The 23766-nt window shown below is 38.1% G+C and overlaps 1 protein-coding gene across 1 annotated transcript in view; it reads right to left on the bottom strand.

The window, feature by feature from the left end:
- CFAP47 (cilia and flagella associated protein 47) overlaps positions 1–23766 on the bottom strand; it is a 503782-nt gene that overhangs the window by 145386 nt on the left and 334630 nt on the right. Inside the window, 5 exon segments of the mRNA XM_065900147.1 lie at positions 606–693; positions 6583–6598; positions 7220–7404; positions 8158–8301; positions 8782–8978. Of these exon segments, the coding sequence (XP_065756219.1) occupies positions 606–693; positions 6583–6598; positions 7220–7404; positions 8158–8301; positions 8782–8978 (630 nt within the window).

Raw genomic sequence — 23766 nt, 5'->3', positions numbered from 1 at the left:
TCAGTTCTTCCCTGTTAGTCTTCTACACCTCTCACCTCCTCTCTCATCAAAAGCTTTGTAGGAATACCCCTCACTCCCATTCCCAAGCAAGCAATTATTTTCAGGGACCATCAGGCAATTTGCATAAATGAATGTTTTACTAGAGAGAAACAAAGAAAACTTCACATATACCAAAGCCTTTAACCTATTTTTCATGTTCAATTAACTATATGTACATGTTTTTATAATACCTAGTCCTATAAAGAGATATTCTCATAGGACACTGTCTGGCTCATAAATTGATATAACTATTTGAAAGTGTTTACCACAATTTTAAATGTAAATGGCTTAACTAAATATTTCTACTTCCAGGAATTTGCCCCACAAATAAATATTAAAAAATGGACAAGAGAGTACAGCACTATAGACATAAAATGTATGCCCCAAAGCTCTGATTATTTAGAAAGGTAATGACTGAAATGGAAAACTAAATTTCCCTCTGGGTTATTTATTAGAAAGGGGAAATTTAAGTTACTTTTTTTTTTTTAAGTTACTTTTTAATTTATTCTCATCACGCATCTTTCCCAGTATGGTAGTTAATAATATCTCATTAACAATTTTGTTACCTTTGAATACACCACGTTTCCAAGGGCATACGTGTAGAATATAGGGAATTGCGTTATCAGGGTCTATGGTGATGTGTAGGCAGACGGACTCTCAACCATTGCACCACCAGGGAAGCCCTCCAGCTTTCCTTTGGTTTCCATTTGCATGAAATATCTTTTTCCATCCCCTCACTTTCAGTCTGTATGTGTCTCTAGGTCTGAAGTGGGTCTCTTGTAGACAGCAAATATATGGGTCTTGTTTTTGTATCCATTCAGCCAATCTGTGTCTTTTGGTGGGAGCATTTAGTCCATTTACATTTAAGGTAATTATCGATATGTATGTTCCTATTCCCATTTTCTTAATTGTTTTGGGTTTGTTATTGTATGTCTTTTCCTTCTCTTGTGTTTCTTGCCTAGAGAAGTTCCTTTAGCAGTTGTTGTAAAGCTGGTTTGGTGGTGCTGAACTCTCTCAGCTTTTGCTTGTCTGTAAAGGTTTTAATTTCTCCATCTAATCTGAATGAGATCCTTGCTGGGTAGAGTAGTCTTGGTTGCAGGTTTTTCTCCTTCATCACTTTAAATATGTCCTGCCACTCCCTTCTGTTTTGCAGAGTTTCTGCTGAAAGATCAGCTGTTAACCTTATGGGGATTCCCTTGTGTGTTATTTGTTATTTTTCCCTTGCTGCTTTTAATATGTTTTCTTTGTATTTAATTTTTGAAAGTTTGATTAATATGTGTCTTGGCATATTTCTCCTTGGATTTATCCTGTATGAGACTCTCTGTGCTTCCTGGACTTGATTAACTATTTCCTTTCCCATATTAGGGAAGTTTTCAACTGTAATCTCTTGAAATATTTTCTCAGCCCCTTCCTTTTTCCCTTCTTCTTCTGGAATCCCTATAATTCGAGTGTTGGTGTGTTTAATGTTGTCCCAGAGGTCTCTGAGACTGTCTTCAGTTCTTTTCATTCTTTTTTCTTTATTCTGCTCTGCAGTAGTTAATTCCACTATTTTACCTTCCAGGTCACTTATCTGTTCTTCTGCCTCAGTTATTCTGCTATTGATCCCATCTAGAGTATTTTTAATTTCATATATTGTGTTGTTCATCGTTGCTTGTTTCATCTTCAGTTCTTCTAGGTCCTTGTTAAAGGTTTCTTGCATTTTGTCTATTCTATTTCCAAGATTTTGGATCATCTTTACTATCATTATTCTGAATTCTTTTTCAGGTAGACTGCCTATTTCCTCTTTATTTGTTAGGTCTGGTGGGTTTTTATCTTGCTCCTTCATCTGCTGTGTGTTTTTCTGTCTTCTCATTTTGCTTATCTTACTGTGTTTGGGGTCTCCTTTTTGCAGGCTGCAGGTTCGTAGTTCCTGTTGTTTTTGGTGTCTGTCCCCAGTGGCTAAGGTTGGTTCAGTGGGTTGTGTAGGCTTCCTGGTGGAGGGGACTAGTGCCTGTGTTCTGGTGGATGAGGCTGGATCTTGTCTTTCTGGTGGGCAGGTCCACGTCTGGTGGTGTGTTTTGGGGTGTCTGTGGACTTATTATGATTTTAGGCAGCCTCTCTGCTAATGGGTGGGGTTGTATTCCTGTCTCGCTAGTTGTTTGGCATAGGGTGTCCAGCACTGTAGCTTGCTGGTTGCTGAGTGAAGCTGGGTATTGGTGTTGAGATGGAGATCTCTGGGAGATTTTTGCCATTTGATATTCTGGGGAGCTGGGAGGGCTTTTTTGGACCAGTCTCCTGAAGTTGGCTCTCCCACCTCAGAGGCACAGCACTGACTCCTGGCTGCAGCACCAAGAGCCTTTCATCCACACGGCTCAGAATAAAAGGGAGAAAAAGTAGAAAGAAAGAAAGAAAGAAAAAAAGGAGGGAGGGAGGAAGGAAGGAGGGAAGGAAGGAAAGAAAGAAAGATCAAATAAAATAAAGTTACTAAAATAAAAAAAATAATTATACAAAAACAAAAAAACCACAAAAACGGATGGATAGAACCCTAGGACAGATGGTGAAAGCAAAGCTATACAGACAAAATCTTACACAGAAGCATACACAAACACACTCACAAAAAGAGGAAAAGGGAAAAAAATCAAAATATTGCTCTCAAAGTCCACCTCCTCAATTTGGGATGATTCGTTGTCTATTCAGGTATTCCACAGATGCAGGGTACAGCAAGCTGATTGTGGAGCTTTAATCCGCTGCTTCTGAGGCTGCTGGGAGAGATTTCCCTTTCTCTTCTTTGTTCTCACAGCTCCCGGGGCTCAGTTTTGGATTTGGCCCCGCCTCTGCGTGTAGGTGGCCGGAGGGCGTCTGTTCTTCGCTCAGACAGGACGGGGTTAAAGGAGCTGCTGCTTAGGGGGCTGTGGTTCACTCAGGCCGGGGGGAGGGAGGAGTACGGAGTGCGGGGCGGCATGACGTTGCACCAGCCTGAAGCGCGCCGTGCATTCTCCCGGGGAAGTTGTCCCTGCATCCCGGGACCCTGGCAGTGGTGGGCTGCATAGGCTCCCCGGAAGGGGGGTGTGGATAGTGACCTGTGCTCGCACACAGGCTTCTTAGCGGCGGCAGCAGCAGCCTTAGCGTCTCATGCCCATCTCTGGGGTCCAGCGCTTTTAGCCGCGGCTCGCGCCCGTCTCTGGAGCTCCTTTAAGCAGCACTCTTAATCCCCTCTCCTTGCGCACCAGGAAACAAAGAGGGAAGAAAAAGTCTCTTGCCTCTTCGGCAGGTCCAGACTTTTCCCCGGACTCCTTCCCGGCTAGCCGTGGTGCACTAACCCTCTGCAGTCTGTGTTCACGCCGCCAACCCGTCCTCTCCCTGCGCTCCGACTGAAGCCAGAGCCTCAGCTCACATCCCCGGCCGCCCCAGCGGGTGAGGAGACAAGCCTCTTGGGCTGGTGAGTGCTGGTTGGCACCGATCCTCTGTGCGGGAATCTCTCCGCTTTGCCCTCCGCACCCCTGTCGCTGTGCTCTCCTCCACGGCTCCGAAGCTTCCCCCCTCTGCCACCCGCAGTCTCCGCCCGCGAAGGGGCTTCCTTGCTCGTGGGGTGGGGTGTTGCTAGAAAGCTACGAGAATGGTCAAGTTGTGACAATGTACTGGGGATGGGAATTGTGAGGAGAGCCATACTCAATCTGCCTCTTCCTTTGTTTGCAAGGTTACAGTTTTCATAGGTACTGTGATTGCAAGATTGCAGAGCTGAGGAGAGGGGGATAGAAATGGGTCAAGTCAAAATGTCACAAATCACCCTGCTCTTACCAGGATTCAGAGTTTTTCTTGAGTAAATACTCCTCAGATTGTTTGAAATCTTTGTTTTATTTCAAGATTTAAAAGTTTTGACAAGTTTTGTCAGTGTTTTTTTTTTGTTTTTTGTTTTGTCAGTGTTTTTATTGCTTTTAAGGAGGAACAGATTTATGAAACCCCTTGCTCCACCATTTTGGAAGTCCCAGGTCTCCTGTTTTCTTTATTGCATAACTATTTCCTACTCCTTGGTCACTTTGATAAAATGCCATAGCATTTTACCTGTATCTCAATTATATTCTCTGATTTTTTTATATTCTCTTTCTTGTCAGGGAAGTCTCAACCTTCTATTGAAAACTATTCTTGTAGCAATGAGATTAAATATATGTTAAAAGGCTTTTTTAAAAAAATACAAAGTATCATAAAAATCAATACTAACAGCAATGAAAAATAGAACAAGGAAAAGACATGAAAAGAATATAGTGAGTCTGAGTTGTCAGCAGACTGTCAAAGTGGAGGTGAATAGCAAGCAGTCAGAAATGAGAGGCTGAAGCTAATACAGCTTGAGTAAAAGTATGAATTTGGCATTTGTAACTAGTTGATAGTTTGAAGCCAAGAAACTGTCAAGTGGGATGTTGTACAGACATAAGAATGCTTTAGAAGGTGGAAACTTGAAGAGAAATGAGAAGGCTAGAGGAATAAAAGGACCAGATAAGTAACAATCCAGAAATAGCATGGAAATGAGGACTACAGAATGATGTAAAATAAAGGGTGAAGGGTGTTAAGAAGGCAGACAGACAGTGCCAAACATTATAGGAGTTTTGAGGCAGATAACTTGGGAAAAGAACTGATTTTTCTTGACCAAAAGGTATGGGTGATCTTTGTGGCAGAAGTTTCAACAGAGTAGAGGTGATACAAATGGACCACCATGAAATAAGAAGTGATCGTGTAAATATTGCTTTTTCAAGAAGTTTAGCAATCATGGAAAATATAGAGGGTAATAGTTGAAAGGCTATTGTTAGAGACAAGTTTTATCTTATAATGGAAAATCTTTGAGAATATTTATAGATTAAGAAAAATAATCCAACAATGAGGAAGGTATTGAAAGAGAGAGAAAGAGAGAGAGGGGTGAAAAGAATGAGAATCAGCCTTGAGTGCCCAGAGGCCAACTTCATTTTACACATTGAAGAATGAAGATTGAGAATCAGAAGCATTTCAGTAGTCTCAAAGGGAGTGCAAGATGAATCCTGACACTATAAAGCAAAGTTTCTCAGTCTAGCCTTTCTCCTTAGCAGCACCTCAGTTGTTTCTCAATAGAATTTCCATTGAAATACCAGCAATAAACTAAATATTATGAATGAAAAGAAAGGGCAAATTGGTAATGCTCATTAGTACATGCTGATTAAAAATAATGGTGATTTTCAAATTAAGAAAGGTGATACTTTATTCATAATATCTCTAGGGACAAATGTTTCTTCGGTCTTAAACATGTTTCTGTTCTTTTATAATTGTTGGTGCTATTTAAATATAGAAATATAGAAGAACTGGAATACATGAACAGTATTATTAATATCTTAATGAAATGACATTTAATTAATTTAATATGTAGTATCTTTAATTACAGAAAGGGCCTCACTGAAAACTTACACTCTAAAGGTAAAATTAACTAGATTCTTCCATTTTACTTGTGTATTGAAACCATATAAATATAGACTTTGATTATTTCCTGTAAGTACAATTCTGCTATGAATAGAATTCCACTTCTACATTTAATTAGAAAAATAGTTAATATAGCATAATTATTATTTTTAAAGGCCTACATTTTTTAAAAAATGCATTCATTCTGAAGAATAAAAGTTTTAAAAAACTACAGACATCACCTCTGCCAAAACAACAAAATGAAATAACCAATGTTAAGAAATTAAGCAATTTTTTCTTTAACCTGTTTTCATCAAACTCATAAGACAGGATTTCTTGCTCACGAGAAAATTCTGGAAGGGGAAAGGGAGTGGTGGAAAAATGATTTTTTTCCTTAGCTATAGCAAGTGCAAGTAGTCATGCTCTTTTCTTTTCTTTTCTTTCCTTCCTTCTTTCCCTCCTTCCTTCCTTCCTTCCTTCCATTTGAAAAGCCATCCATTATGTTTGTATCCGTTCATTAAACAAATGTTTCTTGAAAAACTATTATGTGCTTGATACTATGATTTATGCTAAGTACAAAAGTATGGATACGAGGGGCATGCCCCTTTTCTCACAGTTTGTAATCTGGTGGAGAAGAATAATCTGGTGGAGAACAGGTAATAGCAATAGGATGTAATGTACATGATGGTGGGAAAAGTAAAAAAAAATGCTGTGGAAGCACATGAAAGGCATCTAATCCAGGTTTATGGGGATGTAGAAGAAGTCTTGGAAAAGTGGCATCTAAGCTTTGTCATAAAGAATGAAAAGGAGTTAGACATACACAGAGAAGTGGAAGATAGGGAACTGGATAGAGATTTCCAGGCAGTAGTAAAAGGAAATACTATATACAATGGCCTAAGTGTGGCTGGAGCCAGGAGTGCTAAGAGAGAAAGCTGAGCAGATAGGCTTTTGAAACATGTGAAAGCCACTTCAGGGAGCCTGGACTCAATCCTGAAGGCAAGAGATGACAGTGAAGAGTTTTAGCAGGGGAGTGAGAAGATGAGATTTTCATTCATAATATTCACTCTATTTGCAATCCAGTAAGAAAAGAAGAAGAAAATCAATGCACATATTTTTCAAGATTACCAAAAAAAGCAGAGGAAAAACCCAGAGAATTTCTAAACTTCTGATGTACCCTCTAAAACTAGATTCAGGCATCTATGATGGACAGATATTTGAAGCTTCTTTGAGGATTCTATTGGGCACATAATTTGTAGATAAATATGGGAGTGGAGAGTAGAAAATTTTATTTTCAGATTTGCTTAAACAAATCAAGGGAGAAGGGCCAAGTACAAAACCTCATAAAAAATAAAGATGTAACTAATTATGCATTTCTTCACATTCCCACTATTATTTACACTGGTAAATGATAGGATACACTTTTGAAATTTCATGCCTGCAGATATCACATTACAATTTTAAAAGCTGTTTAAAAGTTTTTAAAAAAATATCTTTCATTGTCATGTACAATTTCTTCAAGTGAAAATACACATGACTCAAATAAGTAAATTTTAATGTATTTTATGATTATATACTAATATTTAGATATAAAACTTGTTTGGTGCTAATTCAACTTTATAATCAAAATGGCATTTTAAAAGCTGCTGGACTAATAGGAGAATTCTAACCATCTCCTTATGTCACACTGCTTCACCTAGTTAAGTAAAATTAAATGTTTTAAAATATCATATAATTCAATATACTCCTTCTGAAAACACTTTCATACCAAAAAAAGAAACCAAACCAAAATCTTACCTTAAATGTTAGGATGCTTGTTGTATAATTGGGCATCATTATGGGTTTATTTGTTATCTCCCCCACTTGACAGTCTACGGTGATGTGTTCCAAGGCCAGCGGTCTTCTTCCAATCCCTTTTATGTCAAAGATATGCTCCATACCATCTACTTCATTTTGTAGAGTAAGTTTGCCCTGTGACAAATCAGCCAAATTTCAGCTCTATAGGAGTGACAGTTGGATGCCAACCGTCTCTTCTATTTTAGTAATCTTGAATCTGATCGATGAAATGAGCTTTCAAGGAGGTGCTAGTCATTAGCTTTTCCAGTTTATATATAAATACTTCTACTGAACGAATAAAGATGAATTTCCTGTGAAAAGCTCTTCATTTCTTTTCACTTTCTCTAAGTGACAGTTTAATAGGCATTCTCATACATAGCAATTATATGCCTGTTTACATCCTTGTCAAAGAAATATGACTTAAGAAAATATTTTCTGAAGTACAGACTTCCTTACTGAATACAAAAAAAGCAATGATTTTACTTTGTTAAACATATTATGTAAAAATAATCTAGACATAAATATTGACAGCCTATGACATTGTGACTTTCAGAATATTTATCCCTCAAGTTACAACATTTATTAAAGTTTCAAGCAGAGTGAACACTAATGATCAAATTCATGGAAAATATAACTTTTTAAAAAAAATTTTTTTTAGTTTAATTTTATTTTTTTTATACAGCAGGTTTTTATTAGTTACCCATTTCATACATATTAGTGTATATATGTCAATCCCAACCAATCTCCCAATTCATCACACCACCACCCCACACCCCCCAGAAAATATAACTTTTCTGCAAGAAAATTTATCACAAATTATATATGTTAACATCACACATTGGTTTATCGACATATTAAAGCTAGGGAAAAAAATCAATGAGTTCATACCATAATCTCACATTCCAAAATAGGTTTAAATGTGAGAGGATAATTCACAGTCTCACTTGGTCCAACATGTAAAACAGGAGGTCCATAAAACCATTCTCCTTCTATAGTAACTTGACATTTCCATTCATTCTTTGTTTTATTATTCTGAAGCATGAAAATAAAGACAGAAAAATATCAGATAGAAAAATATCAGTGTAAAAAATTCAAAATTCCTTACAATTATATTACCTTCCTTGATGCTATTATCACCCACTAATAGCCAAGCTACAGCCAATCACTGTTCTTAGTGCCTATGAGCACATTTTAATCAAGTATAAAGATCACAACTGAATCTGGAGCAGAGTGATCTGAGAGACCATGACTCTGCTTGGTTTGATGATAGGTTAAGGAAGTTAGAATTAATTTTTTAAGCAAAGAGATCCAGCAGGAGTGATTAATCAGGTGAGTAATATGATAACATTTATATTCGGGAATAAAACTGTGACATCAATATGGAGAAACAAATGGCCACACATAATGCAATTAGGAATTGGTAAGAGTTCAGATGAAAGGTTTGAAGGACTTTAATTGAGACAGTGGCAGTGGGAATGAAGAAAAGTATGAAAAAAAAAAGTCTGTGCTTACTATTGGAATATTCTGGGTAAGGGCTTCAAATGCTGGTGTTTCAAAATCAAATCTGGCCTCTGGACGTTCTTCATTTACCACACCTTCAATGCAATAGACATGCACATCATACCTTGATGTCAACAAGATTTTACAAGGGTAGCGTCCAGGACTGAGAGGAACAAATCGTAAAGGAACTGGAACAGATCCATCTGTAACTATCAAAACAATTAAAAAATGGTTTAATCATTTTTGATGGTATAAATCCTAAGATTCATTTTCAGGTACAGCAATATTTTATTTTTTTGGATTTAATTGTATTATAAAATCCAGAAGAGACTAGGTTATAGCAAGGTAACACATTACCCCTCAGTCTCCTGGGCATTACAAGCAAGTTTATTTTTTATTAATGACAGAATATATCCTGCATAGGTCAGAGGAAGGTTTGCTCCATAAAGCCACTGAGGGACCCAGGCACACCACTCCTTCTTCATTTACAGGTCAGGGAAGAGTAACTGAAAGTTTGCTCAAGGGCTTTTTAGTGCTCAGCCCAAAGTTAACACACATCACAGTTAATTGGTCAGACCCAACCACAGGGTTCTTTCTCAGCTGACAGGGGCTGAGAACTGAGAGATATATGGAATATTTGGCAAGCAATATTATCTGCCACATTTCTATGACATAGAAATGCTCTGTCCCATAGCAATCAAAATAAGTTGCAACTTGACCAGCAGATAGAAATAATTTTTCATAGTTAATAACCAAGGGAAGCCAAAAGAGGCATGTCCAATGAATACTTTTCATATCACCTTGTTATACCATATACCTTAAGTTAATAGCTAATATCATTTCTTATGGTGGGCAGGATGTCTATGCTGGTCCTTTCCTTCCAGGCAATACTACTTTTTCTCTGAAGGTCACCATTTTCTTATTCTCCAGGAAATGAGAAAACAGTTATAAAAATCTCTCAACCCTAAAGTAGGATGCAGTATAATACTATAATACAAATTTCACTGCTAAAGCCAAAGTATTTAAGTTATAGATGAGAAACAAGTGCTAAAAAATGTTTAGAAGCCTAACTCTGTTCAAGGAAATTCTCCAAAACCAAGAAGACAAATCAAGCTTATCAACCAATGGACAAGACAAGTATTATGACATTAATTGGCTATAATTTTAATTCACTCACATTTAACACCCTGAATGTTAAAAATGGCAAACTTGTTTTCAAATACACTGAAGTCTATATGCCAAGAAGACCAGTCATTCTTGCAAGAACATTAACTGTTTTAAATCATTTTTAAAACATATTGAAGATGTGTATGTATGTGTTATACGTTCTGTTACACGTTTTAAAAATATATTCATCATATATTATATAGAATGTATTATGTGTTGTATATGTCATATATTATGTATAATGTCATAGTTATATGTTAAAAAACACTGACAGTGGATCACACTTGAAATCTATATTACATCTAACCAAAGTCCAAGATTCTCAGCTGGTCTAAGGAGGAAACAAAGGCTGTCAGAATGTTGTAATTTTTATTTCGTCCTTTTCAAGTACAAATCTAATTTTAGAATAATTTTTTTTTTCTTGTCAAAAAGGACTCCAGGCACATTTTATCATCTGTTGTTCACTGATTACTTTCATTCTGAGAAAAGTATTTGAATTGTGGCAACACCATTAGAACAAAACAGGTGAGATAATTATTTGATTAAAATTTGTTGCTTTATTATCAGAAAGGAAGAAACCACATTTCTCTCTTGCATGAACAGATTGAAATGAAAATACTTAGATTAAGTAATTTAAATAAAATTAAACTTCTTAGAATACGAAATTTAATCAACTTAACAGTAATTTTTTTAACTTTATTGGAGTATAATTGCTTTACAACAGTAATTATTATTTTCATCATCAATAAAGAATAACTAGCCATTTCATGGTAAACAATAACTGAAATGCACAAGCTCAAGTATAAAGCTTCTATCAAAAGCTTTATGTTATACACTATTTCCTTTTCCCTAAAAATATGCACTTCCTATTGATACTGAGTCTGAAAGTGAAAGCCAAGGACATTCTTCAGTGTACATTTTCCAACTCATGAAATGTTCATGAGCAAAGACCCTAAGAAATAAGCCATGCAAGCCCCTCTCCCTTACAAGTCCAAAAAGAAATTCATCATAATAGTGGAATTCATGGAAATGATAGTTTTGTTGAAGATATATTGATAAAACAATATTTGTTTTACTTAAACATCTGAAATAATTTAATTAATTCATGCTAGAAAAAAAGAGTAGGAATATTATCATATATTACCAACATGAAGCTACTTGTGGATTAAGGTATTCATCACACAGTATCCGCATCACCTTAGATGTAAAATAGCAGAGGTAGAGACTTTTCATATTTAGAAACTTGGAAATTTTCCTGGCCACACTGTGCCACCTTAACATCATTCTCCTTTAAGGACATGTTTTCTCAAAGTCTTTTCCAATTCTGCTCTGTAGCAGATGTCATCCATGCCCTGCCATGTCCCCTTAGCATTTAATCCTCCCTGCGGGCCAGTGGCTTTATGGAAAACAGCTCCTTTCTCCTTGAGGGCTTCCTTTAGTCATAGGAAGGTGCTTAACCCTCGCATGGATCAGGCCAGAAGTGACAGTTAATGCCTGCAGTTGCAGTCCTCAACAAATAATGTATCAAACTGGTGGAAAAATAACCCAGCTTCTTTATCCTTGGGTTGGAATAACTCTGAGGTGAATTCTACACCAACTCACAGAGATTCCCCAGTGCAACTGAGCCCAAATTGCTCACAGTGGCAACTGCTCATTAATACTCCCTGAATTGGCTTCCTCTCTTTACTGTCTCTCACTCTCTCACACTTCTACCTACGGTTCCTGAGATCACTTCTCAAACTACTTGCTCTCAAGGCCTGGTCTCAGGGTCTGCTGTTGGGGATCCCCAACCTAACACATACTCTTAGACCAAGGAAACAGAGCTTGCTGTCCTGGGCCTCATGCTTTCTAGAACCTTACTCTGAATCTCCTGTCATTGTCTCTCTGCGTATGCAAGGAGGACATGGGCCCACTGGGACAGGCCTATGTTGAGCCCAGCCCCATCCTTATTCCAAATTCATGGGATGTCACAATTCACAATCGAAAGTGCTTTGATCCCATTTCCAGTGCCTGCACAGAACTCTTCCCTATGTCAGTCCCCCTGTTGGAAAATGTACACTGAAGTACTCTAAGAGGTGGCTATTAACGGGAAGATGTCAACCAAGATTAATTATGTGGGCTGAGGTTCCTACAAATTTGTACACAATCCCTCTTACAATACATGCTAGATGTGAAGGAAAAAAGAGAATGGGGTGGGCACATGCCCAGGGCCCAGCTATCCTGTGTTTTCATGTTCTAGTGCAAAACTCTGAGGAGGCCAAGAATTCTAAATTCAACTTTGGTCTTCTAGGTTGGTATAAAGCTTTATTTCTCAAGGTGGAATAATAGACTATATTCTATTTAAAAATTTGTTAGTTTGATTTACCACTTTTAAAATTTAGATATATGGTATATGGGCTTCCCTTTGTACTTTTGACCTGGGCATTACAAATGTCAGGGACAATCTGGACCTGTCCCTTCCATCCTTACTCTACTAGATGTAGCTCACCTGGGGCCTTTTCTCTACAGGTGATCCTAGTAACTATGGGAGTTGCTAGGGTTCTGTAATTAAAGATAACCAAAGATACGTAAATTTACCAGATTATAGTTACTAAAGAAAATAAAGGAACATAAACAGAGAATCTCTCTAATGAAAAAATACTTAATTTTATATAACTTTAGCTACTGGAAGAAGTCAGTGTGACCTACCATTTTTAAAATAACCCATAAAAATGGGCATCCAGCACATATAATCTAACAATCCCACTCCTGGGTATATATCTGGAGAAAACTCTAATTTGATACATGCACCCCAATGTTCATAGCGGCACTACTTACAATAGCCAAGACATGGAAGCAACCTAACTGTCCATCGACAGATGAATGGATAAAGAAGATGTAGTATATGTATACAATGGAATACTACTCAGCCATAAAAAAGAATGAAATAATGCCATTTGCAGCAACATGGATGGACCTAGAGATTATCATACTTAGCGAAGTAAGTCAGAGAAAGACAAATATCATATGATATCACTTATATGTGGAATCTAAAAAAAATGATACAAGTGAACTTATTTACAAAACATAAACAGACTCACAGACATAGAAAACAAACTTCTGGTTACCAAAAGGGAAATGTAGGGGAGGGATAAATTAGGAGTTTGGGATTAGCAGATACAAACTACTATACATAAAACTACTATACATAAAATAAATAAGCAACAAGGTCCTACTGTATAGCACAGGGAATTATATTCAGTATCTTGTAATCTTTTCAATGGAACAGGATAGAAAGCCCAGAGATAAACCCACGCACATATGGTCACGTTATTTTTGATAAAGGAGGCAGGGATGTACAGTGGAGAAAGGAGAGCCTCTTCAATAAGTGGTGCTGGGAAAACTGGACAGGTACATGTAAAAGTATGAGATTAGATCACTCCCTAACACCATACACAAAAATAAGCTCAAAATGGATTAAAGACCTAAATGTAAGGCCAGAAACTATCAAACTCTTAGAGGAAAACATAGGCAGAACACTCTATGACATAAATCACAGCAAGATCCTTTTTGACCCGCCTCCTAGAGAAATGGAAATAAAAACAAAAATAAACAAATGGGACCTAATGAAACTTCAAGGCTTTTGCACAGCAAAGGAAACCATAAACAAGACCAAAAGACAACCCTCAGAATAGGAGAAAATATTTGCAAATGAAGCAACTGACAAAGGATTAATCTCCAAAATTTATAAGCAGCTCATGCAGCTCAATAACAAAAAAACAAACAATCCAATCCAAAAATGGGCGGAAGACCTAAATAGACATTTCTCCAAAGAAGATATACAGACTGCCAACAAATACATGAAAGAATGCTCAACATCATTAATCATTAGAGAAATGCAAATCAAAACTACAATGAGATATCATCTCACACCAGTCAGAATGGCCATCATCAAAAAATCTAGAAACAATTAATGCTGGAGAGGGTGTGGAGAAAAGGGAACACTCTTGCACTGCTGGTGGGAATGTGAGTTGGTACAGCCACTATGGAGAACAGTATGGGGGTTCCTTAAAAAACTACAAATAGAATTACCATATGACCCAGCAATCCCACTACTGGGCATATACCCTGAGAAAACCATAATTCAAAAAGAGTCATGTACCAAAATGTTCATTGCAGCTCTATTTACAATAGCCCGGAGATGGAAACAACCTAAGTGTCCATCATCGGATGAAATGGATAAAGAAGATGTGGCACATATATACAATGGAATATTACTCAGCCATAAAAAGAAATGAAATTGAGCTATTTGTAATGAGATGGATAGACCTAGAGTCTGTCATACAGAGTGAAGTAAGTCACAAAGAGAAAGGCAAATACTGTATGCTAACACATATATATGGTATTTAAGAAAAAAAAATGTCATGAAGAACCTAGGGGTAAGACAGAAATAAAGACACAGACCTACTAGAGAATGGACTTGAGGATATGGGGAGGGGGAAGGGTAAGCTGTGACAAAGTGAGAGAGTGGCATGGACATATATAGACTACCAAACGTAAAATAGATAGCTAGTGGGAAGCAGCTGCATAGCACAGGGAGATCAGCTTGGTGGTTTGTGACCACCTTGAGGGGTGGGATAGGGAGGGTGGGAGGGAGGGAGACGCAAGAGGGAAGAGATATGGGAACATATGTATATGTATAACTGATTCACTTTGTTATAAAGCAGAAACTAACACACCATTGTAAAGCAATTATACTCCAATAAAGATGTAAAAAAAAAGAATATATAAAATATATATATATAAAACTAATCACTTTGCTGTACACCTGAAACTAACACAACATTGTAAATCAACTATACTTCAATATAAAAAAAAAATTCAGTAAGAGAAAGAGCTTGGATTGAGGGCTGTCCATGGGTCACAGGGTTTCCAGGCATTCTCTCTATATAGAACATGCCTTTGTATTTCATGATTTTTTCCTGAAGCATGTATTGACGTTGTCAGGACATCCTAAATTTCCTATATTCAGTCTTTTCCAACAAATTGCAAAATTTTGCTGTTAAAAAAAATGTGCAATTTCAGATCCTAGAATACGTCATGGTTGGGACAATAAATCAATACTGCTGTTTTGGTCAGCTAAAACAGCATAACAAACTCTCCAAAACTTAGTGGTTAAAAAAAAAAAACAACACACCGTTTATTTGTTCATGATTCTGTGGCCTAACCTCATTTGGGAAAGCTTACCTGCTTCATGTGGTATTGGCTGGGCTCACTCATGCATTAGGACCTCAACTGGGAATTCTGTCCATGAGCTCTCTAACCTTCTATGAGATGAGCCCAACATTTTTCATACAGTACAGAAGAATGACCAGTAGCAAAAGAATGAGAGCCTTGTGCACAAATGGTTATCATATATCTCCTTCTTTCGAATTCCTTAACAATCCATTGGCCAAAGCAAGTCACATGGCCAAGACCAGGGAGCTGAGACCACATATAACATGTGTACAGGCAGATAGGATCCACCTGGGCTTTTACTGAAACAATCTACCATATCTTAACTCCAAAGCAAGATACATGCATTAAACTGGTGAGGTGAAAGATGCAATCAACTAACAGTTAAAAGCTCTGTTTTCTAGTTTTAGTTCCTCTTCTACATTGTGTGATCTTGGGCAAACAACTTAGAGGTCTTTTTTCAGAATTCAAGTTCTTAATCTGTTTAAATTAAGGAGTGAGATTTGCTCAGTAGCTTTCAAACATTTTATTTTTTGGCTTGGTGGGGCGGGGCGGGGTGGGGAATGTATCTGAACAATACCTAAGACAGAATCTCAGTATATAAAACAAATTAACCTAGAGTCAATCTGGTTGAAGTAAGACACTAGAAGCTCTGATTCACTTCCACAGCCTCCCTATAGACAAACCAAAGCACTTCAGAAGAATGTTACAGCTCTAAAGAATATAATTTCATTAACTGATCTCTTAGGTTTCTTTCTGCTTTAACATTCCATGATTATATGAAAGTACATCAGAAAAGTGGAAGAGACTAAGTAATACAGTAAATTGGTCATTATCTTCTATAGTTAATTATATAAGGATATTACTAGCAAACAATAGTGAGAAATCCTTAACTCAGAAAATGAGGTATCGGGAGAATGAATAAATTTATGATATGAATTCATTTATAAAATGAACTTATAATAAACAGATATTTGTTATAAATTAATGTATGAGTAATTATACTTTCAAATCATGTTTTGGCCTATTTGCTAATCCCACTTCCATCTACTACTGGAAAGATTTAGCGTAGGTTTTTTTCCCATTACACAAGTAAAGGACCAAATCACTTGCCAGTTGGAATTTTACCCATTTTAGTTACTTTATTATGTTCTTTTCGGCACATGAGCATCTACCTCACAAATACTCTGGCAAAGTAAGTGATAGATTCATTGTGTGCTAACAAGTTCTCATTACTGAGTTTACTCATTTAATATCAAAATCATGAAGTGTGCCAAAAGACTTCATATAAAAAAGAAAAAAGTTCAGCAATTGCAATTTAAGAGTGTGCTTGATTTATTTTGTAAAATGTTTTCATTAGCATCATCCACTCAGGTAAAACCATTTTCTGAAATGGTTCACTGCTTAAATTGTCAAATTTAGTATACTATTCAATAAAATAACAATAATTTAAAATGATAGAAACCCATACTAATTACTGACAAATTCAAGTTTTGAAATATTGGTTAAAATGGGTCTTATCACTTCAAAAGAGGCTGGCTGAATTACTTTTGCTTTTCTATCACCAGGAAGATCTAAAATAATATTTAAAGGTCAAAAGAAAGAAATAGGAAGAGAGAGGGAAAGGGGAAAAGGAAAAAAAAGAAGGGGGCTTCCCTGGTGGTGCAGTGGTTGAGAGTCCTCCTGCCGATGCAGGGGACACAGGTTCGTGCCCTGGTCCGGGAAGATCCCACATGCCACGGAGCGGCTGGGCCCGTGAGCCATGGCCGCTGAGCCTGCCCGTCCGGAGCCTGTGCTCCGCAACGGGAGAGGCCACAACAGTGAGAGGCCCGCGTATCGCAAAAAAAAAAAAAAAAAAAAAAGAAGAAGAAGAAGAAAGGAAGATGGAAGGAGGACAAAACTAAAGGAAAAAGGGAAGTTGGAATTGAGGAAGGAAAAAGAATGTTTGGGGGATGCTAAGAGAATGGCATGTGACCTTTCCTAACCAACTCCAAATGGTTGAGAGCATCAGACTTGTTGCCCCATGAAGTTTCTAAGTATCTGCAAGCAGAAAAGACTGGTATGCAGTTCCCTGTCAGATTTTGCTGAAAGGCAATACCTATACATCCCCCCAGGTGCTCTAAAGCACAGGAAAAAGACCAGAGAGGGATATCAAAGTGCTATAATAAGCAAATGGCAAGAACTGCCAATTATTTCCAGCACAGTCAAGCTAGGTTTAATAGGTACAGGAATACCTAATCTTGTTAATTGCGTTGGTCAAGACTAGTAGGGCCTTACTAATGTTCTGTTGGCTTGATGTATCAATTATTGAGAGATGTGTAATAAAATCTCCTGCTCTGTGGATTTGTTCATTTTTCTTCCATATTTGCCAATTTTTGCTTTGTACATTTTGAGATTATGTGATTAGGTGGAAATAAGTTCAAAATTTCTCTCTACATTCAAGTATTCCTTTTTAAATTAACACATTTATTTGCCTTAAAGTCCACTTATTCTTTTTTTGTTGGCAGCACTGCATGGCTTATGGGATCTTAATTCCCTGACCAGGGATCGAACCCGGGCCTGGCAGTGAAAGTGCTGAGTCCTAGCCACTGGACCACCAGGGGATTCTCTAAAGTCTACTTATTCTATATTTATGCCAGCTATTTTTTGATTAGCTAATACCTGGCATAAGTTTTTGGATATTTTACCAGGTAATTTTGTAAACGGCATAAAGCTGTATTTCACCTTCCATTGTGAAAATATCAACTTTTATATTTATCATGACTAATGACATATTTATGTTTAATATCTCATTTTGTGATTATTTTATTAATTACAGCTCTTTGATTCCAAGTTTTTCTTCTGAATTCAATTTCCTTCATCCGTAAGTAGATCCTTTGTTCTTTTAGCAACTATTTGTGAGTTTTAAATTGTCCTAATTTCACTGTTGAATTGAAAATAATTTTATTTCAATCTTACTCTTGAGTGATAGTTTATTGGGATTTAAAATTCTAGGCTGACAGTTAATTTGCTTCAGCACTACAATACCATTGTCTTCTGGATTCTATTTTTCCTATTGGTAATTCTGCCTTCAGTATAATTTTTGTTCCTTTGAAACTAGTATGTCTTTTTCTCTTGTTGCTTTTCAGAATTTATCTTGTTTTTGCCATTCAACTGTTTCACGATAAACTATGAATTTAGGTGTCACTCTGTTAAATTCTAGCATTTAAAAAACTATTCTGTCTTTTCTTTTTCATTTGCTTCTATAAATAGGAGAGGGTTATCTTTCCTAAGTGGTCACCTGTACAGGGTCTCACTCGCCTTTCATTCTGCAGCGATCTCTTAGATCTAAATGTGGAGGTAGCTCAATGCATACCCTTGGGTCAATTTCCTGTATCAAACAAGCATATGTCTGTTAGATGTAGGGGGGATATTTCTTATATCCACTGGCAGGTTTCAAATCACCTAAGGGAAAATTTACATCTTAGAAAATTTCATGAACTTCCTGTCACTGGATAAACTCTAATCCCACCAACAACATGAACCAAAAATCACTTGGACTCTTCCAATCTCTGTTACCAACACCAGATCTACATGCTAGATTCTATACATCCTTATGATAGAATGATGTTCTTCCACATTTTCCTCATACAGTTACAGTCATTTTAAGTTCAGGGGGTTTGTTTTCTTAAAAGAGGTGCAAACAAAGAAGTGTTAATAGAGGATCACCTTGGAGAGTATTTCACCTATATTCATTCATTAGAAAAATATTTTAAAACACCTACTATGTACCAGGAGATATGCAATTAGGAGGCAGCTTCCTAGTTTTCTGGTATGTTGCAGAAAATAAATTTCTGAGGAAAAGGCAGAGATCATGGGACTGAACTGTTTTCTTTTTATACCTAAATTATGTTTTAATTAAGCATGAGCCTATGGAGGTTATTAAATGTGTTTTTCAATCAGGCCACATCCTTTCAGTGACTACTGGGAATTCCTCATAGGATTTATGCAAATGAATAGCTGTTATCTTTACTTTACATTGATATTGCATTTCTGAATTTCTGTATGTCTTCAGGGATCATTTAACGGAAAATTAGGAGAGAGCCTATCATGGAATTGTAGCTTGCCGGTATTTAAACTAGGAAGTTGTCTTTTTCATATAACTTTTCTCAGAAGACAAAATTTCCAACAGAAAAGAACTAAAATAAGATTTCACTTTATGGGCTTCCCTGGTGGCGCAGTGGTTGGGAATCTGCCTGCCAATGCAGGGGACATGGGTTTGAGCCCTGGTCTGGGAAGATCCCACATGCCGCGGAGCAACTAAGCCCGTGAGCCACAACTACTGAGCCTGCGCGTCTGGAGCCTGTGCTCCGCGACGGGAGAGGCCGCGACAGTGAGAGGCCCGTGCACCATGATGAAGAGTGGCCCCCGCTCACCGCAACTGGAGAAAGCCCTCGCACAGAAACGAAGACCCAACACAGCCCAAAATAAATAAATAAATAAATTTAAGATTTCCCTTTCTAATTAACCCCTCCATGGGGATGGAAGCAAGAGATTGCAGACAGCAAATTAACTTTGTGTTTTGCATTTTTAATTCTGAATACCATAAACTTTCTCTAATTGTCTTGTATTAAATATAAAATGTTTTGAACAGAGTTGAGTTTTAAATAGATTGATTTACTAAGTGTGTAAATTAGTCTGAATGAACTGTTAGGAAGCCAATAAAAAGCACATTCTCTAGGACTTAGACCAGGGGAAAAGGTTATACAATTTTTGATTAAATGTCTCCCTAAACGTACTATTGCACAGCATGTATTCACTATTGAACACCAAATAGGAAGAATAAGACACTGCTTAAAGTTCACATTTTTTTTTTTACTTGCAGGCTTTATGTCCACAGCTATAAAACAATAAAAGCCAAAGTAAGACATTTATCAAACTGAAAATATCTTATATTAAAACTATAAGGATAAAGAATACACACTCATGGATATTATAATTATTTTGACTTGGTTATGCAAATTATTTGATTTAAAGTATATTTTCGTTGATAACATAGGACACAATCATATCTCATTACTGCATGGTGCAGAGTAAAAAGAAAGAAGCTGGAGCTGGCAAAAACCCAAGCGTTAGGACAGGACATGTATAGGCAACTCAACAAGCTGTAAACTCTGACTATGGGAGGACAGGTATAGGAAGGTAGCCAGATAAGAAAGTCATTTTAGTCAAACAATAGTTATGACTCGGATTTTCAAAAGTAGGAAGTGAAATTATAATCACGTAAGTGGTCCAGAGAAAAGGGGAGCTAGGTCAGGCTGATGTCAGAGGCCAGTCTGCAGTCAAGAAAGACCCAGGATCCCAAGTTCAGGGGCAAGATTCTTGTCTGAGGGGCTTTGGGCTGTCAGAACAAGGGTGGATGGCAGGAAAAGTGTACCAGTACCCAGGGAAGGAGTCTGGAAACAACACACCTGGATTTTAAGAAATAAAGTAGAAACCTATGCCTGGGTAGTGGAACACACCAGAAAGAGAGAGATCCATCACAAGGATGACAGCATATGAATGCGGAGCCAGGGTTGCCAGATTTAATGTCAGAATGGAACCGAGAGGGACCCTATGGGGACTTCCCAGGACAGACACCCCCCCCAGCCCCCACCATGTCCTCCACCTGCCTCTTGTTTGTAGAAAAGCTTTAGTTTCCCAGGCCTGCCCTGAGTCACAAAAGGTTGGCTCAAGAATTAATGATTGAAAGTATGTGGACATATAGTAACAACAAAAAAAAACAGCAGTTAGGCCAGGAGAACTGGTAACAATTTAAATGATAAATCGGTCATATAACGGTCACAAAATCTTTAGTTCCTCCCTAAAGGACAAAGATTACAGTCTGATGCACATTCCTGAGTTGTTTTGCAGATACTAAAACCTCCACCAGATGGAAGAAGTTAACTGCATGATGACTATGAGCACATAGTCCCCAGACCAGCTGGAGCCTGAGGATTGATGACATTAATCCCTGTGACACTGCCCTGGTTACCTCACCATCAACCAATCAGAGAAGTGTGCACAAGCTGATCGTGTACCATGTGACTCTCTCCCTCACCTTGCCTTTAAGACCCCTTCCCTGAAACCCATCAGAGAGTTTGGGTCTTTTGAGCATGAGTTGCCTGGACTCCTTGCTTGGCACCTGCAATAAATGCTGCATTTCCTTCACCACAACCTGCTGTCAGTAGATTGGCTTTACTGTGCTGGTGAACGGACTCAAGTTCAGCTCAGTAACAGAAATATTACTCATGAGACAACGTGGATGACACTGGAGACTGGGGTGGGGGTGGGAGGGTCAGCACAGATGAGCCCCTAGGTGCTGGGTGTGAGAAGAGATTTGGCTCAGGGCCCGTGATTGAACCATGTCAGCAGAGATGGTAGGGGAAAGGGAAGGAAATTGGACAGTGTCTTTCTTGAAAGCTGCAGACAGTTTATCTAGTGGAATTCTCTAAAATATTAATAGTAAGATAACATTGGTATAATGGGTACATTTTATGTGCTTCCTGAGATTCCCTTGGTTCCACCACCTCCAGCAACTTCAACCACTTGTCCCACCTCCGTGTTCCTCTGCCTGAGGATGACCTGTAACTTCCTCTAGAACTAATGAAGTCAACCCCTTGGCTGCTGCTCTACACACAGGTAGATCAGTCCCAATCTCGGAATTTTGGGCTCCTCTTGCCATGATAGGGCATAGAACCTGGCATTCCATGGGGCCAGGGAATGCCACCTTGAAGCCTAGGACCCTTAACACCCATGGAGTAAAATCTGGCAAACAAGAGCAGGAGACAGGAGATATTCCTTTCCTTCCTCTCTCACACTGACTGCTCAGGGGCACTTTCTTTTCACATAGCTTTTCAAAAGTGACACTTGCTGAGCGACCTGTTGCATCTCATCCTAGAGGTAAGTAGTGGACACTAAGGTATTAGCCATGTGGCATTCATTGCTTCCCATTCTTCCCTTCCTTGTTTCTCTTTTTTCTCACACGCACTACCCTGAGTCTGCACAGTAGGGGAGCAGAATTTTACCACCTTAAAATATGTCTCTTTAGCATATTAATTGTTTTAAGTTGGTTATTTTCTGAGACACAGCAGATCTGCTAAGGGCTCTGAAAACCAAGTAAGAATTGCCCTTTTGTAAGAAACATTTACATTGTAAGGGAAATCTCCGTTTGAAAGGGTGTCTCCCTCTATGTATCTGGAAGAGAAGGATGACCAAATCTCTAGAAACTCTTTTATCAATGGAAAAGGCAATGACTTAAGTCTGCATCATAGTCACCCTTGCTTACTGTGTTTTTCCAGGTCACCTCACGCAACTGACTCTCCCCACCCTCAATACCCTCTTATGTCTTTAGCTGAGGATGGTATTTAAGGGGAGGGCTTCGGCCATTTTGGTGGGTTACTCGGTTTTCCTGGGTTTCTCCCATGTCTACATGTTATCAAACTTTGATTTTCTCCTGTTAATCTGTCTCATGGTAATTTAATGCTTAGACCAGCCAGAAGAACCTAGAAGAGTAAAAGAAAATTTCTTACTCCCAGATAGCACCATACAAGTAAAGCATCAGTATTTAATTCTTGCCTCAGACTTCATTTTCTAGGGGACTCAAACTAAGACAATTACTAACCTAAGAAGAAAGAGCAATGTGACTATTTTATATAGCATAGCACAATGGAAACAGCAATAGACAAAGACTTAGTAGACTTAAGTGCTTACTCAGGAGACCTGATGTGACCATCTTACATGGCCTCCTGAAGGACTTAAACGTTTTGAGTCTGACTTTCTCCACTTGTAAAGTGGTAGCATTATGCTGTGGAGCAGTGGTTTCCCAATTCTAACATGCGGATTAACAATGACAGTGATCTGGAGGGAAACTTTTAAAATACAAATTCCTATACCTTTTCCAACCTAGGATTGATTCAGTAGGTCTAGATTTGGGCCTGAAATCTGTATTTTTTAAAAGCTACCCAGGAGCCACTGGTGTACAACCAGGGTTGGCAACTACTGGCAATGTGGAAAGAGCACAGGCTTTGGATTCTGCATTTCTCAAATCACTTTCATTTATAAGTGTCAGAAACCCACCCAAAACTAGCAGGAGCCACAGAGGTAATTTACTGACTCAGTAACTGGCATGTACAGATGGAATGGCCACTTTAACAATGAGAGCATCCAGGGACACACCTGAGCTCATGAGATATCATCTTTCTTTCTCAGCCTTTTGACTTTGCTTTCCTCTGTGCTGACCTCATTCTTGTAGACTCTCCCAACTTATCCTACCAAAAACTGGAAAAAAAGTGCCATTCCTTTCTCAAAGTTCCAGCAAAAGTCCCAGGTTTGCCTCTCCCTGAATCAAATATGGTCAACTCAAGCCCTAAAACCATTTCTGTAACCAGGTGAATAAACACTCCAGTGACCAGAAAGCTAAGAAGAGATGTAAGCAGATGGGGTAGAGGGTCTCCAGAGAAAAAGAAGCAGGCATGGCTTTCTTGACATAAGAGAAGCCATTTTTGGCCTAAGCCATTTTGTGATGTAAGCCTGGCCACAATGCTTACCCTTGAACAGGTCTCCGTAATTAATTTTCTTAAGGGAAGTGAGGGAATG

The sequence above is a fragment of the Phocoena phocoena genome, chromosome X (assembly GCF_963924675.1).
Source record: "Phocoena phocoena chromosome X, mPhoPho1.1, whole genome shotgun sequence".
Taxonomy (NCBI): Eukaryota; Metazoa; Chordata; class Mammalia; order Artiodactyla; family Phocoenidae; genus Phocoena; species Phocoena phocoena.
Note: the sequence above shows the minus strand (reverse complement) of the source record. Positions and strands in the feature narration are given on the sequence as shown.